At 43.5% G+C, this 16,709-nt stretch overlaps 1 protein-coding gene across 1 annotated transcript; it reads left to right on the plus strand.

The window, feature by feature from the left end:
• The first annotated feature begins 11,513 nt into the window (after positions 1–11,513).
• On the plus strand, positions 11,514–16,238 carry LOC129157347 (uncharacterized). The gene has a single exon (XM_054736660.2). The coding sequence runs from the start codon at positions 11,674–11,676 to the stop codon at positions 16,063–16,065; it is 4,392 nt and encodes a 1,463-aa protein (XP_054592635.2). The 5' UTR covers positions 11,514–11,673; the 3' UTR covers positions 16,066–16,238.
• Positions 16,239–16,709: the final 471 nt, after the last annotated feature.

The raw sequence follows: 16,709 nt of genomic DNA on the forward strand, positions 1-16,709 counted from the left end.
GGTAAGTTGTTTTGAGTTCATGCACTGTGTTGGTTTTGTTATTTGAACAAGGTGATATTAATGCACAATTCATTTCGTGCACCAGTAAAAAAAAAAAATCATATTTTATTTTTTACTAAAGAAGGGTTCGGTGAATGAGCATATGAAACTGGTGGGGTTCGGTGCCTCCAACAAGGTTAAGAACCACTGCCTTAGACAAAGCTGCTGAAGAAAAAGCTGAAATTGCCTAAAATTTAAAAATGGAGGCAGCAGCGGACTCTCATGGTCACACGAGAACTTTAAGTGAGGGTTTGCTCACCTGTTTCACGGCAATCCTCTATAGCAGACCTGGGCATTTTACGGCCCGCGGGCCACATCCGGCCCTTTGGTTGACTTTGACCGGCCCGCGTAAGGTTAATTGGAAATTACAAAATAAATGTATTTTCTCATTTTACCTCATGCATGGGCTAAGGCTGCATTGCTTTTATTTTGAAGTTGTTTTTTACGTGCACAATGACGCAATACGTATAGCCACAAGTGCCCGCGGTTGACATGGTGATTGTAGCCCGAGAAATGTCCGCTCATGGAAAAAAAAAAGAAAGATGCCGAATGCAGGATTTTCAACAAAAATTGGACTGCTAAGTATTTTTTTTACTGAAGTCGGAGGTAAAGCCGTGTGTTTGGTTTGCGGGGAGGAGATTGCCGTGTTTAAGGACTACAATTTGAGTCGGCATTACGACAAGAAACACTCGGAAAAATACAAGAACTCATCTGATGCTGAGAGGGCACGGACATCTGAAGCTTTGCTAGCAAAGTTGCAAAAGCAGCAAGGCTGTTTTACTAAGCTTCACACATCCAGGGATGCAGCAACCAGGACCAGCTTTGTGATATCCCACAAAATAGCTAAAAACAGCAAGCCGTTTTCGGAGGGAGAGTTTGTCAGAGTGCATGGAGGATTCTGCCGCACTAATATGCCCTGAAATAAAAGGCGCATTTGAGCAAATCCCGCTGTCCAGGCGAACCGTGACCAGGAGGATCGAGGACATTGCGGGGAACCTGGAGCTTCAGCTGCAACGTGAAGTGGCAAGTTTTGACTTTTTCTCATTAGACGGGAGCTGTGATGTCCGGGACACAGCCCAGCTGCTCGTATTTGTCTGGGGGATAACGGACTTCAAGCTCACAGAGGAGCTGGCAGCAATGCAGTCGATGAAAGGGACAACGACAGGGAGTGATCTTTTTACAGAGGTAAATGCGTGCACGGACACTCTGGGATTGAAAGGGGAGAGACTGTCAGGTGTCACAACAGACGGTTGTCCAAATCTTACAGGGAAAAATGTCGGACTTTTGAAACGCATGCAAGATAAAGTGACAGAAATCGATGCAGATCAAAAATAGGTGTTTTTGCATTGTATTATACACCAACATGTGTTGTGCAAGTCAGTGCTAAAAATCAACCATGTTACTGATGTTGTTACTAAAATAATAAACTTCATCAGGGCGCGGGCGATGAATCACAGACAGTTTGTGGCTCTTTTGGAGGACTCCACACAGCTGTCAGATGGCTCAGCCTGGGGAAGGTGCTGAAGAGGGTTTGGGACTCGAAAGCAGAGATTCAGGATCTCTGCTGGATTTCTACTCTTCTCTTAAGGAGGACTTTCCAAACCTGAGGAGACGTGCTCAGAAGATGTTGGTTCTCTTCGGCTCTACCTACATTTGCGAACAAGCATTTTCAATGATTAAGTTTACAAAATCCAGGTAAAGATCCTCTCTCACTGATGATCATGTGTCAGCTGTGCTTCGCATCTCCACCTCAGACATTCAACCTGACTTTGATGCACTCGTTAAAGCCCAGCAGAGACTAGATTTCTCTCAATGAATAAGAAAAAAATTGCTTAAAAACACAAAATAAGGTGTTTGGACCACAAATGTAGGCAACTAGCAGTGAACTGGGACACTTTTTTTTAAACCTCTTTCTCAAGATCACAGTTCAGTGATTTTATTTTACAGACAATACTGCGTGTCTGTAGAATGCTAAGAACCTCTTTCCAACAATATTTGAAACTCAGAATGTGTTTTGGAGTGAATGTGACTGAAACTGTTAACTAATATAAGTCACAAATGTTTAACAAAAACCAAATGTGCACACTTTGTTTACCATTGCCTTGGGAAATTTGAATAAATCACATTTTTGTAAGACAACCTCACTTTTTCCTTTTTGCTCATTCATAACATATAGTCTACTCTTACCAGCTTGAAAAAACGATGGTATTTACTGCTTTTTATAAAGAAATACCATTAATATTATGCATAATTGACTTCAGCCTTTTGGCCTGGCCCTCCACAATATTTTCTATTTCTCATGTGGCCCCATGGAAAAAATAATTGCCCACCCCTGCTCTATAGGAAAAGTGTTTGTAGTTTAAAATCTCCTTTATGCTGCTGCTGAAAGTGTTTTCACTACACTCAAACCACACATTATGACCTATAATTTAAATGCATTTTCTCTTTAGACTTTATGTAAATGAGTAAATATGCATGAGGTGATGAAGCGATAACTGAAAACGCTCAAGGTCTGATCTGACTCTTAATTCATTTTAAGACTTCACTCCAGTTTCTAAGAATGCTGACTCAAAAGAAGTGCTCCAGATTCAGGGTTGAGCTTTTGGAAATGCTCCCTCAGCCGTTTTCACTAAGCTCCGTTTTTAATCAAAACTGCTGGTCCTGTACCCATAGAGCTGTTGTGTGATTATGCTCGCAGGACACAAAGTACAGAAGTACAGACTGTTGGCGTGTGACGAGAGAGCATTTGGAGCAAAGAGGTTATCCTGAACTAAAAAACTTATTTTGGAAAGTCATCCTTCACAGGACTCAATTAACACTTCATCTAAAGCCTGATCACGAGGTCAACACGAGCTCAGTTCCTTCCTGTGTTTCCTGAGGAAACACTGAAGTGAGTTCACTAAGCACCACAGAAATCGGTGCGATTCCTCTCACCAACATCTCTCAGCTTTTCTTTATTCTTCTTTTAAAGAACTCAGACTGCAGACAGCCTGGCCTTTCTCAGTCGTGCTCTTTAATTTTCCCTGCGCTGTCCTGAAGGTCGCCCACATTTGGCTAACTGATGGACTGGGTCATTGTCTGGAAATGGTGCCCAAATCCCACATTTATCCTCAGCCTACAGTCTCAGATGGTGACGGCTTCTCTTTTTCATTCTTCTACAGTGTGACACTGCTTGCATTTGCTGGACTTGATCCTAAAGTATGCTTGGCCCTTTTTACATAGAAATTTAACATAATTCTTTAATCTCTGGGTTCCATCTTACTAAATCTCTAAAGAAAAGCCGAAAGCACGTTAGTCACAAGGTGTGAGTGAGTGAGTGAGTGAGTGAGTGAGTGAGTGAGTGAGTATGGTTGACATTTGTCTCTCTGTGGTGTTTGTTTTACCTGGTGACCTGTCCAGGGTGTTCCCTACCAAAATGACCTCAGGAGATAGACACCAGCTCCACACAGCCCTCTACAGCAAAAGTGGTAAAGAAAATAAAATTTTAAAAGCCAATGACATTTACTGTATGAATCTATGTTATAAACAAACTCCAATAATCCAGATCTGTAAAATCTACAATTTTTTACATACTGGTTCCAGTATAAGTTTCAAGTGCAGTCCTCTCCATGTCCTAGTTAAGAAAAATTAAATGTGTTTTTATAGATTTGGCTCCTATCACCACATTCACATCTTTCTAACCTGCTATTGAACATTCAAAAACAAGTTTTTATTATTACGTTTTAGCTATAATTTGTTTTTCGGTGATAAAAAAACAGCATGCAGGTGAGCTGGTGGGACGTTCAAGTCCACGTCTCTAGAGTTCAGGCTCTGGTTCCAAAAACACAAGGTGGCCGCGCCTCTGAAGGGTGTTCTGTGGTTGTAGGTGTGTCTGCGTTAAAGTCAGGAGCAAACCATCTCATGTTAAGCTTCTTGCAGAGTGATGCGAGATGCATGAGTCTAGAAAGTTCTTTAGCTTTCTCTAACATTGCAGCATGTCTAATTTGGACAAACTAAGAATCGTGATAAGTGCATCTTCATCCCCTACAGCCTATATTTCCTGCACCTTTTGATTGTTTGCTTTTCTCAGCAGGTCAGCAAGCTTCTGCAACCCCCCACCCACAGCATTTCTGACCTGCCAACCTGCCGAGCACACTTGGACGCTCTCACCCCCCTCTCCATAAACACACACAGAGCCTTTGTTCACTCATCATGGATCACAACCTCTCATTCATGGGAGTGTTTTATTATTTCAGTCTCTGCTGCCTCTGATTAGCCTGTGGGGGTGTTTTACAGGTTGTTGCCCAAAGTTTAACCTGTTTACCTTTGCCATTACCCTTTAACCCACTTTGCCATGGCTCTGTGATTCTCAGGAATACAGCTGCTCTGCAGCCCCGGCTGAATAATTTTTCGATCAGTAGAGTAGTTTTTTAATTGGGCCTGAGCAGTGAAGCTGCGAAGGCCTATGTTTCTGCTGTTTATTTATTTATTTTTATTATTTTCTTCTGCGTCTTCAAAGGGCTTTTAGGGGGTCTTACCATATACAAAAACTCACCAAATTCTGGGCCAATATAGAAAGTGCATGAAATGTACGTATTTCAATGGCGATGTAAAAGTTGATTAAAAAGTGGCTCGACAGCGCCTGCTGGAAAATTAAAAATACCCCTCTGCTTTGACCTTTTTTTATAGTAGAGTGATGAAATTTGGTACACTTGTGGAACTCAACAATACGCACAGAAAAGTCTCTCGCAACCATGGTCAATATCAAACAGGAAGTCAGCCCTTTTGGACTAAAGTAGCGATTTTGACCCCGTTTTGGTCATTTGTAGGGTCGATATTTGGTTGAACAGTTTGGTCATTTTTCGCACGATCGTCTCTGAAATTGTGTGCGATCGATCAGAAGGGATGGACAATTGAAATGAGAGAGTAAAATTGACTTTTCGTAAATACTGAAGGGGCGGGGCCAGGCCTCAAAGTTCGAGCACTCGCCAAAAAAATTCCAATGGCTATAATTTCATGAATGAAAGAATTACAGTCAAAAAACTTTTAAAATGGACATTCCTCATTGCCCCTCGAAGAAAAATGAATGGTCGATTGATGATGTCACACAAGCCCGGCACGTTAACGCCATGGCCATACGATTGCCTCTCATTTAGTCAATTCTAAAGCTATCGCCACGAAATGTCTGGTGAGTGATCCTAGTATGATCTGCAGTAAAACTTGAAATCAAAAGTTGGTAGGCGTGGCCAATTTTTTGCAAAAGCGCCCCCTAGCACCCTTAAAAAAGCCAGCCCCAAGTCATGACTGAAGATTGTGAAATTTTGCACACTTATATAATGTCTCAGGACCTACAAAAAACTCTCTTGAAGCCATGCTCAATATCCCACAGGAAGTTGGCCATTTTATTCCAAGTACGCCATTTTGTGTTTTTTGCACATTTCAAAGGTACGTCAATCCCCAAGCGCCCTTTTTCCCCATCGCCTTTAAACTTCTGCTTAATACTCTTAAGACAAAGCGGGAAAAACTGAACCTATGAATTTTCCAAAAGTCTAACGGTGTGGGCGTGGCTAGGCCTCAAACTTTGTCCTGTCACCACACCATGTTTTACTGTCAAAGCTCCCAAATTGATTAATTTACCCTAATCAACATGAATCTCTGGCAAATAGTAGACATGTTGGGGTCACTTGAACCCCTTTCAGATTGACATTCTGGAATATGTGTGGACAATTCAGTCCGGTTTTTAACCAGAACTGTGTTTTTAGACACACCACTTTTGTACTTGAACTTGTCCTTTCGGCTGCTTTCACACAGCAGGGAAAAGTTCCAGATGTCTGAGGGGGAGGGGGTGGGAAAGCTGTACCCAGATAGTGTGGCGGGCGTACATGCGTCATTTACCCAAACAAAGCCATTCAGTCAAACATGGCCGTCAAAGAGATATAATTCCTCTCATTGATCGGACTTATGTTAAGCATAATTCTGCGCACACAAAGACGCATAAGAGACCTGGATGATGAAGCTCAATGGTAGGGCTGTAGCGACGCCTCGATGACGTCGACTGCTCGATTCTAAAAATTTGTCGACATCAGATCCGGTAGTCGACGCACCACGCCCACTTGTTGCATCCACAGGAGTTTGTAAATAGAAGAGGAATCTGCATTTTTTTCCTCTAGTTCGCCCTCCTCTCCACCTTCACTAACATCTCCGCCAAATACCGAAGACCCGGAACAACGTCCGTCCGCTACTAGATTCCTTTCCTGTTTTGCCCACCTTCGTCTGCCGGCAACAGACAACAACTTCCGGGGTCAGATGTGCTGCTCCGTCTCTACCGCAGATGTAGAAAATCACCGGGAGCGTTTCTCCCTTCATAAAGGAGCGTCTTTCAGACATTAGGAGAGCTGTTTTGGTGGTAGCAGTCTCTCCTCCGCGCTGGTCTGTTTGCTGCTGGGTGTATTTTGGTTTATTTAAACTTGGTAACTTGAACTTAACTTTGGTAAAGCTACTGTTAGCATTTTCGCTAACAGCTTCTTGCGTGTGGATAAGCTGTTACGTTTTGGTTTAGAGTTCATCTTTTTTGTGGTGCAAATCTCCCTTTTATTACATTTAGAGTGTCGTGGGTTTTCGGTTTAGTTTAAAATATCACCTTGATTTTGGTTTAACCACCCAGTTTAGAGTTGGACCTTTGGAGATTCTTATTCTGGTCCAGAACCCTGTAATCTTTGCCCAGTGGGACATCCCTACTTATTTGTACTTTTGTTTTAATTCCCCACAGGCAGAATTAGTTTTATTATTCCCAACCTGTGGATGGAAATATTTGTTTTTTTGTAGTTGTAAATAAACCTGATCATCATTTTAACTGTTAAATCCCGTTATTGTCCCTTCCTTTTTGCACACGAGCCAACCAACCAACACAATAAAAGCAGTGTTATACAAAGTGGAAGGCCCGTAGTGTTTATTCTCTTACAGTAACAATTTATCAATTTTTTTGAGGAATTTATTAGAGATTTTTTGGTTTTTATTAACTGTGCAATAGAAAAATAATCATTAGATTAATTGCCTAAATAGTCATTAGAATAGTCGACTATTCGATAAAATAATCGTCAGAATAATCGTTTTAAAAATAATTGTTTACCCCCAGCCCTACTCAATGGTTAAAGGAATCAAGGAAGTGGTGTGAAGCGCTCCGTCACACGTCTAGGAGACTGTACCGTAGGAGGCGAGCTGCCATAGTTCGCCGCATGCCACAGGAGCGAGCTATCTAGGTGCGCACAGCGTCCCCCGGTCCCCTCCTCCTCCCCCTCCTCCCTCTCCAGAACTTGACCTCACCAGTCTGAAGCAGCCACCCTGTCCGTGACAAGTCCGGTCTTGTTACTAGGGGCTTCGTCCGGTTTAATTACGGAAAAGTTTATCCGGATGTCTGTATTCAGAAACAAAGGTCTTAAGGACAGAGTCCTGAACATTTCCGTTTTTCATGGCCTGTCTGAAGGGGGCTTTGGTGTGCAGTACTGGCAGGTTTCAAAAAAGGACGAGGCATTGGGGGCATGGCGAATTTTGACATCACGCCATGAAATTACGTTTGCCTCTCATTCCCTCAATTCTGATGTTATCGGTACAACAATTCAGATTATTGATACCAATCCAAACTTTAATAAATATTACCCTGAAAATCTGGTGGGCGTGGCTTAGTTTTTTCAATAGCGCCCCCTAGGTCTGATAACAAAGTCAGCCCCAAGCCATGCTTTGACTGAGGATTGTGAAATTTGGTACACTTATGTAGTGTCTCAGGCCCTACAAAAAACTCTCTTGAAGTCATGCTCAATATCCCACAGGAAGTTGGCCATTTTGGTCAAAATACGCCTTTTTTTTTTTTTTTTTTTTTTTGCACACTTCAAAGTTACGCCAATCTCCAAGCGCCCTTTTCCCCATCGCTTTCATACTTCTGCTGAAAACTCTTAAGACCAAGCGGGAAAAACTGAACCTATGGATTTTCCAAAAGTCTAATGAGGTGGGCGTGGCTAGGCCTCAAACATTGACCTGTCACTACACCATGCTTTACTGTCAAAGCTCCCAAATTGACTCATTTAACCTAATCAACATGACTCTGGCAAATAGCAGTAGACATGTTGGGGTCACTTGGTGTCCAGTACGGACAGGTTTCAAAAAAGGGCAAGGCCTTGGGGGAGTGGCGAATTTTGACATCATGCCATGTACAAAATAAAAGTTTGATTTTACAAAATAAAAAATACATGTACAAAATACAATGTTCCTGTTACAAAACAAGAAATGCAAGTACAAATTGAGAATTACAAGTTAGAAAACTAAAGTTACAAGTTACGAATCCAAAGTTACATGTGATGAAACATGTTCGAAGTTACAAAACTTGGTACAAGTTACGCTGAATATTGTCCCAATCCTAGCTCCATACCTTTACCCCCATCACCTTCATACTTCTGCTAAATCCTCTTAAGACAAAGCGGGAAAAACTGAACCTACAAATTTTCCAAAAGTCTAACGGTGGTGGTGTGGCTAAGCCTCAAACATTGACATGTCACCACACCATGCCTATACTTTCAGAGCTCCCTGTTGGACTACTTTCATCTGTTCAACAGCAATCTCTGCCAAATAGCAATACACAAGTTGGGGTCACTTGGTATCTAGTACTGGCAGGTTTCAAAAAAGGGCAGGGCCCTGGGAGCATGGCGAAATTCGCCATCCCGCTATGGAAATACGTTTGCTTCTCATTTCTTCAGTTCTCATGACATCACCAAAAGATTTCTGGTGAGTGATCCTAGTTTGACCCCAATATAAATAGATGTCATAAGCTGGTGGGCGTGGCCTTTTTCTGAAATAGCGCCCCCTATGACCATTAAAACTCTCAGTGCCAAGTCATGCTTTGACTGAGGATTGTAAAATTTTGCACACTTATGTAGTGTGCCTGGGGCTACAAAGAAATCTCATGGAGCCATGCTCCATATCCCACAGGAAGTCAGCCATTTTAATCCAATTACGTTACAGAGTCTCTTTCGAAGATGGAATATTTTGCTAATGTAAAACATTTTTTGTGGTGACTGTTGGCAGGCTTTTAGGAAAGGTTGAGTCAGATTGAAGTGACAGCTCACAGTGATCGCAGTTAAATGCATGTTGGGGTGTCTGGCACGCAAGGCTGCTCGTGCGCCACTGGTTGCAGGGCGATGGGTTGGGAGAGCGTCGGGGGTGGAGTGGAGGGGGTGCGGACGGAGGGCGAGCAGCGTCGCTGCGAGGGCTGAACGACACTGCTTGCAGCTTTAATTAGGTTTATTTTTTATATAATTTCTGCTCTTTTTTAAACACAATTTTATTTTATTGGAATCATTTTGCTTTAGTTGAAAAAATCAATAAGGTTTGCTTGTAATTTACATTTGAATTAAAACAGTCAAACATATTACTTGTTTTAATTAATTTTATTAGCAACGGTTTTTGTATTATTGTTGAATTGGCAATGCTGAAAGTGCCTTATCTGATGGGTCAGATTGTTCCAGGCTATCTCCCGATCCCCATAGGGACTGTAACAGGGTATATACAGCAATCCTTAAGTAAAATTTACTACTTTTTAATACTTTTTTTTACTACCTTCAGAATTTTTTTAAAACCGTCACAACACTAAATTGCAAGTGTTAATCAGCGACCTATTTACACATATTTTAACATATATAACATTCAAAAAGCATAGACTTAGAGACTCACTGATGTTGACAACGTATTGCGCATATTTATTTTACTTAGAAAATAAGCCAGGCACTTCTTTTCAGCGGTTCAGACAGTTGACCACGGGGCCTGAAATGATGCAGAACGACCACTGAATATGACGTCATCATAATGTGACCGGATATGCTTAAGTAGGGCTGCTCAATTATGGCAAAAACAATAATCACGATTATTGTGACTGAAATTGAGATCTCGATTATTTAAGACGATTTTTCAATTTATGTAGATTTTTTTAATTTATTTTTATTCAGTCATAAAACTGCTCAGGGCACAATCAGGGCAAAAATAAACAAGAAACAAGATGATCACTAAAAGAACTCCTGATTCCCAGTATAAAAAGACCAATATACTTATAGCTCATAGTTTATGACCCAAGGGCTGTAGACCTTGGTTTAACTCATTTAAGTCTAACCCGTACAGACCCAAATACCAATATCTTGCAAATACTGACAGCAAGAATTATACAGTGGCATTTATAACAAATAAATGCAAATAAATTGATGTTCACAAAATGTTGCATAACATTTATTGAGTCATGTCAAGGTGCTGTAGGAGAGTGCACTAGCACCGTGTCCTCAGAGAGATTAGTTATTAGTTATCAGCGTGAGGAACTTATTTCTACCTTATTTATAAACTATTTATTTACAAGTCCATCAGTTAATGTAATAACTGTCCCAACCACAGCTGCACCCCCCACCCCCCAACCCGGTCTCACAGCAATCGGGGCAAGCTGCATGTGTGTTTAGCGCGCCGCACGCGCACACTTAGCCGTTTTTAGTGGCTCAGGAGCCCGCAGGTACGGTGTGTGTGTCACTCACTCTGGTTACTCCAACAGGGAGCCGGCTCCGAGAGCCGTTTCTTTAGCGACTGACACATCACTACATCATTCCCTTTCCTAATGTCCTGAAGAACGGTCCGGAGCGCAGGCGGAGTGTTTAGCTAACCTGCAGCAGGAAATGTCGACGATAGTTATCCAGAAAGTAGCTAAGGGTTACCAGAGATGTTTCTGAGGTGTTCGCTAGGTACTTTTAAGATTTAAAAAGTCAAGAAGGGGGTCTGAAAAGCTGTTGGAAATAGCATCAAAGTCGCTAAGTTGGCAACGGAGCGCTTCATTTGTAACTCAGGGCAGCTCAAGTGGGAGGAGCAAATAATCGGCTTGTTTTATTTTTATAATCGTTTGTGACAGCTGCCCTGCTGCCACACTTCAAGCAAATAACTGTTAATGTTTTATTTTGAACAAAGGTGTTTGTTTCCATGGATTGACTGTTTGGGTGACTGTATGAAGTGCACACATTCAGTTACTCATCGGTTTTAGTCTGTAGGGGTTTGTATGATTAATGTTTTCTTTGAGTTGCCAGTGGCCTTGGAGTTGGAGCAGCTGTAGCAGATCACTTGGCCTAATCAGCACCATTGGATCATACCAACTCAAGGGAGAAGATTCCTGTGTTTATGTATTTAGTTATTCTCTTTTGTAAATAATAGTTGGGTTTTGATAGTAATATGTTTTCATTTGAAGTAACTCAAACAGAATGGACTGATTAGTATGAATTTGTTAGCAGTAGTTTATTTATGTTCTTTGTTTACTGATGTCTCCCACCCTATTGTGTTGGCAGTGGTCTGATCAGCCACTATTTAAGTTGATCCTGTTGTGTCTGTAGGAGGTTATTTTTTGTACATGTCTGTAGTCAGATCCTGAGTTTGGGTTACTTTGTTTCTACACCCATTGTCATGTAATGTTAATTGCTGGCTGGAACCCTCTTTGGAGAAAAGAAAAAAAAGTAATAAATTAACATGTCAAGAAAATCATCCGTGCTCTGCTGGCTGGTTTATGCAAGTCCCTGACAAGTGGTGGCAGAGGTGGGATTTTGCTAGCCATGAGTACGTGTTGAATTAGTGAGACCCACGGAAGAAACCATGCAGCGAGGCAGGGGCAGACGACCTGTGGAGCCTTTGGAGCCAGCTGGACCGGAAAAGCAGTCGGATGGTTCTGAAGATGAGGGGGCTGCTGGCCCTGCAGTTGTGGAAGCGGAAGGATCCCGGGAGCCAACGTTAACAGATCTTGTTGGGATACTTCAGGCACACATGAGCCAACAGACGGCCCAGAATCACATGTTGATGGAAGAGGCACGACGTCAGGATCGGAGGTTCCAGGAGCTTCAGCAACAATTTCAGCATCTGCAAGAGGAGCTACAGCCACACCCTCTCAGGAAATCTGATTCTGAGGAGCTGGAGCAAGGCGACGAGGAACAGGTGGCCGAGGGTCTCAAGACCATCAGCTCTCCAGGTCAGTGTCGTTCCTTCTCAGAGCCTAGACTGGAAAAGTTAACAGACACTGATGACATTGAACATTTCCTGATTACTTTTGAGAGGATTGCCGCATCCTGTAATTGGCCGATGGCTGACTGGGTTTTCCACCTTGTACCACTACTCACTGGGAAAGCCAGGAGTGCCTATGTGCACATGGACATTGAGGAGGTACGTGACTATGAGTCTGTTAAGGGAGCTATTCTCAGGAAATATGATATCAACCCAGAGACTTATCGACAGAGATTCCGCTCGACAGAGGTTGAAGCGGGTGAGACTCCTAAAGAGCTATATGTCAGGCTAAAAGAGCTCTATGACAAATGGATCCACCCCCAAGGTAAAACTGTTAAAGACATTGGCGAAATGATTGTTTTAGAGCAGTTTCTTCGTATGCTGTCCCCTGAGCTTCAGGTTTGGGTTCGGGAACATGACCCTCCATCTGCGTCCAAGGCTGCTTCATTAGCAGAGGTGTTTGTCGCAGCAAGACGAAAAGGACAACCCTGGAGTTACACTGCTTGGAAGACTTCCAAAGAGAAGGATAATCGGAGAACCCCATATGGACAACCTCAATTCCAATCAGCAATGGCTACGGCAGGTAAGGGTCCCTCGAGGGACCTTCGCCCAGATGGGGTGTTTCCTAAACAATATAAAGAACCTATCTGCTATTTGTGCGGACTGCCAGGTCATACTAAACCTATGTGCCCCAAGAACACTGCTAAAACCACTCAACTGTGTGTTGTTCCAGCAAAAGGAAAGGAAAACCTAAAGGGTGCTCTACCATTACAAGTTACCAAAGTGGAAGTAAATGGGAGGAGTGTGGAAGCTTTGATTGACACCGGTAGTGTTCAGACACTAGTGGAAAGAACCCTGGTCCCGCATTCCCTTGTTAATGTGTTAGACACCATTCCTATCCAATGTGTGCATGGTGATAAGCGGAGGTATCCTACTGCCGACCTGTATATCAAAGTTCAAGGACAAGTTCATTTGCTGAGAGTTGGAGTGTTAAACAGCCTTCCTTTTCCAGTGGTGTTGGGTAGTGACTTACCAATCCTGTTTGACTTGATTCAGGCTCCATTGAACTGTGCTGTGGTTACTCGCTCTCAGGTCAGGCAGAAGGAGGAGACACTCCTGCCTCTTAGTGCGCTGCCCTTCTTCAACGCTGAGCTGGATGTGCAGCCTGGGAAACTACGCAAGTCCCGTCAGCAGCGGAGGCGGGAGAAGTTTCTACATACTGCGAGGATGTCGAAGGAGGAGCTGATAGAGGTACCACAGGGTTTCACAATGCCTTCAAGGATGGCCCAGATGCAGCAAGATGATCCTGAACTATCTGAACTCATTCAGAGGGCCAGGGGAGATGAGAGTGGTGAGCACAAGGGCTGTGCTGAGTATGTTTTACAGGATGACATTTTGTATCGGCAACAAGGAGTACAGAGGCAGCTGGTGGTCCCACAAGAGGCACGAGAGATGGTGCTGGAATTGGGTCATGCTATTCCTTGGGCTGGCCACCTGGGGAAGCAGAAGACATGGGCCCGTATTAAACGCCATTTCTACTGGCCTGGTCTGAGGTCCGATGTTGCCCAATTTTGTAAAACATGTCCTGAGTGTCAACTAGCATCCAACCAATGCCCTCCAAAGGTACCATTGCAACCACTTCCTCTTATCAACACTCCTTTTGAGCGTCTGGGAATGGATATGGTGGGACCCCTTGAGAAGAGTAAGACGGGTTATCGCTATATGTTGGTAATTACAGACTATGCAACCAGATACCCTGAGGTATTTCCTCTAAAGACGATGAAAGCAAAAGCAGTGGCTCTTTCCTTGGTGCAGCTGTTCTCACGGGTGGGTTTCCCTCGTGAAATTGTGACTGATCAGGGCACTAACTTCATGTCTACTTTATTGCAGCAGGTGTACCAACTACTGGGGATCAAGGGGATCCGAACTACCCCTTATCATCCCCAGACTGATGGTTTAACCGAACGATTTAACCAGACTCTAAAACAAATGCTGCGGAAGTTTGTTGATGAAACTGGTTCTGACTGGGATCAATGGTTGCCTTACCTTCTCTTCGCTTACAGGGAGGTACCCCAAGCCTCAACAGGCTTCTCTCCTTTTGAACTTTTGTATGGGCATGAGGTGCGGGGACCTCTGGCTTTATTGAAAGAGACCTGGACTGGGGAGGAGAGAGGGGAGGGGCCTGTTAATGTGATCTCTTATGTTTTGCAGATGAGAGAGAGGTTACTGAAAATGACAACTTTAGCTCAGCAGCATCTGGCTGAAGCCCAAAGGTACCAGAAGCGTTGGTATGACAAGTCTGCACGGGAAAGGCACTTTCTACCAGGGCAGAAGGTCCTAGTCATGTTGCCAACCCGTGAAAGTAAGCTTCTGGCTAAATGGCAGGGGCCGTATGAGGTGGTGAAACGGCTTGGGCCTACCACGTACGAGGTATGTGACCCTTGTAGGTCCCGTTCGAAGAGAGTGCTGCATGTGAATCTGCTTAAGGAATGGACGCCCCGTTCTGTAACAGGAGCAGGTGTGATGTTGATCCGAGCAGTAGCAGAGGAGGAGGATGTTGATGACCAGTACATGCCCTCTCCATCCTCTACAGTTTGTAATCTTAGTCACCTGACCATGGAACAGCAAAACCAGATAAAAATGGTGTGTCACCCTCAAGTTTTTGCTGAGTATCCAGGGCGCACAGACATTCTTGAACACAACATTGTGTTAAAACGGGATGCAGTTGCTAAACGCATGAGCTATAGAATCCCTGAGCGTCTCCTGGGTTCCCTTAAGGCAGAAGTGGAACTGATGCAGTCCCTTGGTATTATTGAAGACTCCAAGAGTGAGTGGTGTAATCCTGTGGTTCTGGTCCCTAAGAAGGAGGGGGGAATACGCTTTTGCATTGACTTCAGGTATCTGAATTCGGTATCAAAGTTTGATGCCTACCCCACACCACGTATTGATGATGTGATTAACAGATTGGGAAAATCCATGTTCCTGAGTACCCTTGACTTGTGTAAAGGTTATTGGCAAGTGCCACTTTCCCAGGAGTCAAGGGAATTCACTGCCTTCCGGACCCCATGGGGCCTGTTTCAGTTTGCAGTTTTGCCGTTTGGGTTGCATGGGGCACCTGCTACATTTCAGCGGCTGATGGATGAGGTTCTGAGAGGTTGTGAAGACTATGCATGTGCTTATTTAGATGACATTGTTATCTTCAGTAGGTCATGGGAGGATCACATGAAGCACCTACAATCCATTCTGAGTCGCCTCCGAGATGCTGGGCTCACAGTGAACCCCTCCAAATGCGTGTTGGCCCGCCGTGAGGTAGAGTACCTGGGGTTTCGAGTAGGTGATGGGGTTGTTAAGCCCCTAGTCGCTAAAGTACAAGCTCTCGAGTCCTGTCAAACACCCAGAACCAAGAAGCAACTCAGGTCATTTCTGGGGTTGGCAGGTTATTACCACCGATTTATTCCCCACTTTTCATCTAGGGCTGCTCTACTCACGGACATGACGGGATCAAAGTATCCCAATGTCATCCAGTGGACAGAGAAGGCCATGGCAGCGTATCAAGACATGCAACATGCTCTTGGTAAGGAGTCTGTCCTCAAATGTCCTGACTTTGATGAACCGTTTGTTTTGCAGACGGATGCCTCTGACAGAGGTATTGGTGCAGTCCTCCTCCAAGGTCGTGAGAATCTGCATCCAGTGGCTTTTATTAGCCGTAAGTTGTTCCCTAGGGAGGTGAAATATTCAACGGTGGAGAAGGAGGCCTTGGCCATTAAATGGGCCTTGGACTCTTTGAAGTTTTACCTGCTTGGCAGAGAATTCACCTTGCAGACAGACCATAAAGCTCTGCAATGGCTGCATCGTATGAGGGACACAAACAGCCGTGTTACTCGGTGGGCCCTTGCACTGCAACCCTTTCGCTTTTTGGTACAGCATGTCCCAGGCAAGGCTAATATGACTGCTGATTATCTTTCCCGCTGGAGCGGGGTAGCTTCTTAAGGAGGGGGGACTGTGACAGCTGCCCTGCTGCCACACTTCAAGCAAATAACTGTTAATGTTTTATTTTGAACAAAGGTGTTTGTTTCCATGGATTGACTGTTTGGGTGACTGTATGAAGTGCACACATTCAGTTACTCATCGGTTTTAGTCTGTAGGGGTTTGTATGATTAATGTTTTCTTTGAGTTGCCAGTGGCCTTGGAGTTGGAGCAGCTGTAGCAGATCACTTGGCCTAATCAGCACCATTGGATCATACCAACTCAAGGGAGAAGATTCCTGTGTTTATGTATTTAGTTATTCTCTTTTGTAAATAATAGTTGGGTTTTGATAGTAATATGTTTTCATTTGAAGTAACTCAAACAGAATGGACTGATTAGTATGAATTTGTTAGCAGTAGTTTATTTATGTTCTTTGTTTACTGATGTCTCCCACCCTATTGTGTTGGCAGTGGTCTGATCAGCCACTATTTAAGTTGATCCTGTTGTGTCTGTAGGAGGTTATTTTTTGTACATGTCTGTAGTCAGATCCTGAGTTTGGGTTACTTTGTTTCTACACCCATTGTCATGTAATGTTAATTGCTGGCTGGAACCCTCTTTGGAGAAAAGAAAAAAAAGTAATAAATTAACATGTCAAGAAAATCATCCGT

Source organism: Nothobranchius furzeri, chromosome 1 (assembly GCF_043380555.1).
Source record: "Nothobranchius furzeri strain GRZ-AD chromosome 1, NfurGRZ-RIMD1, whole genome shotgun sequence".
Taxonomy (NCBI): Eukaryota; Metazoa; Chordata; class Actinopteri; order Cyprinodontiformes; family Nothobranchiidae; genus Nothobranchius; species Nothobranchius furzeri.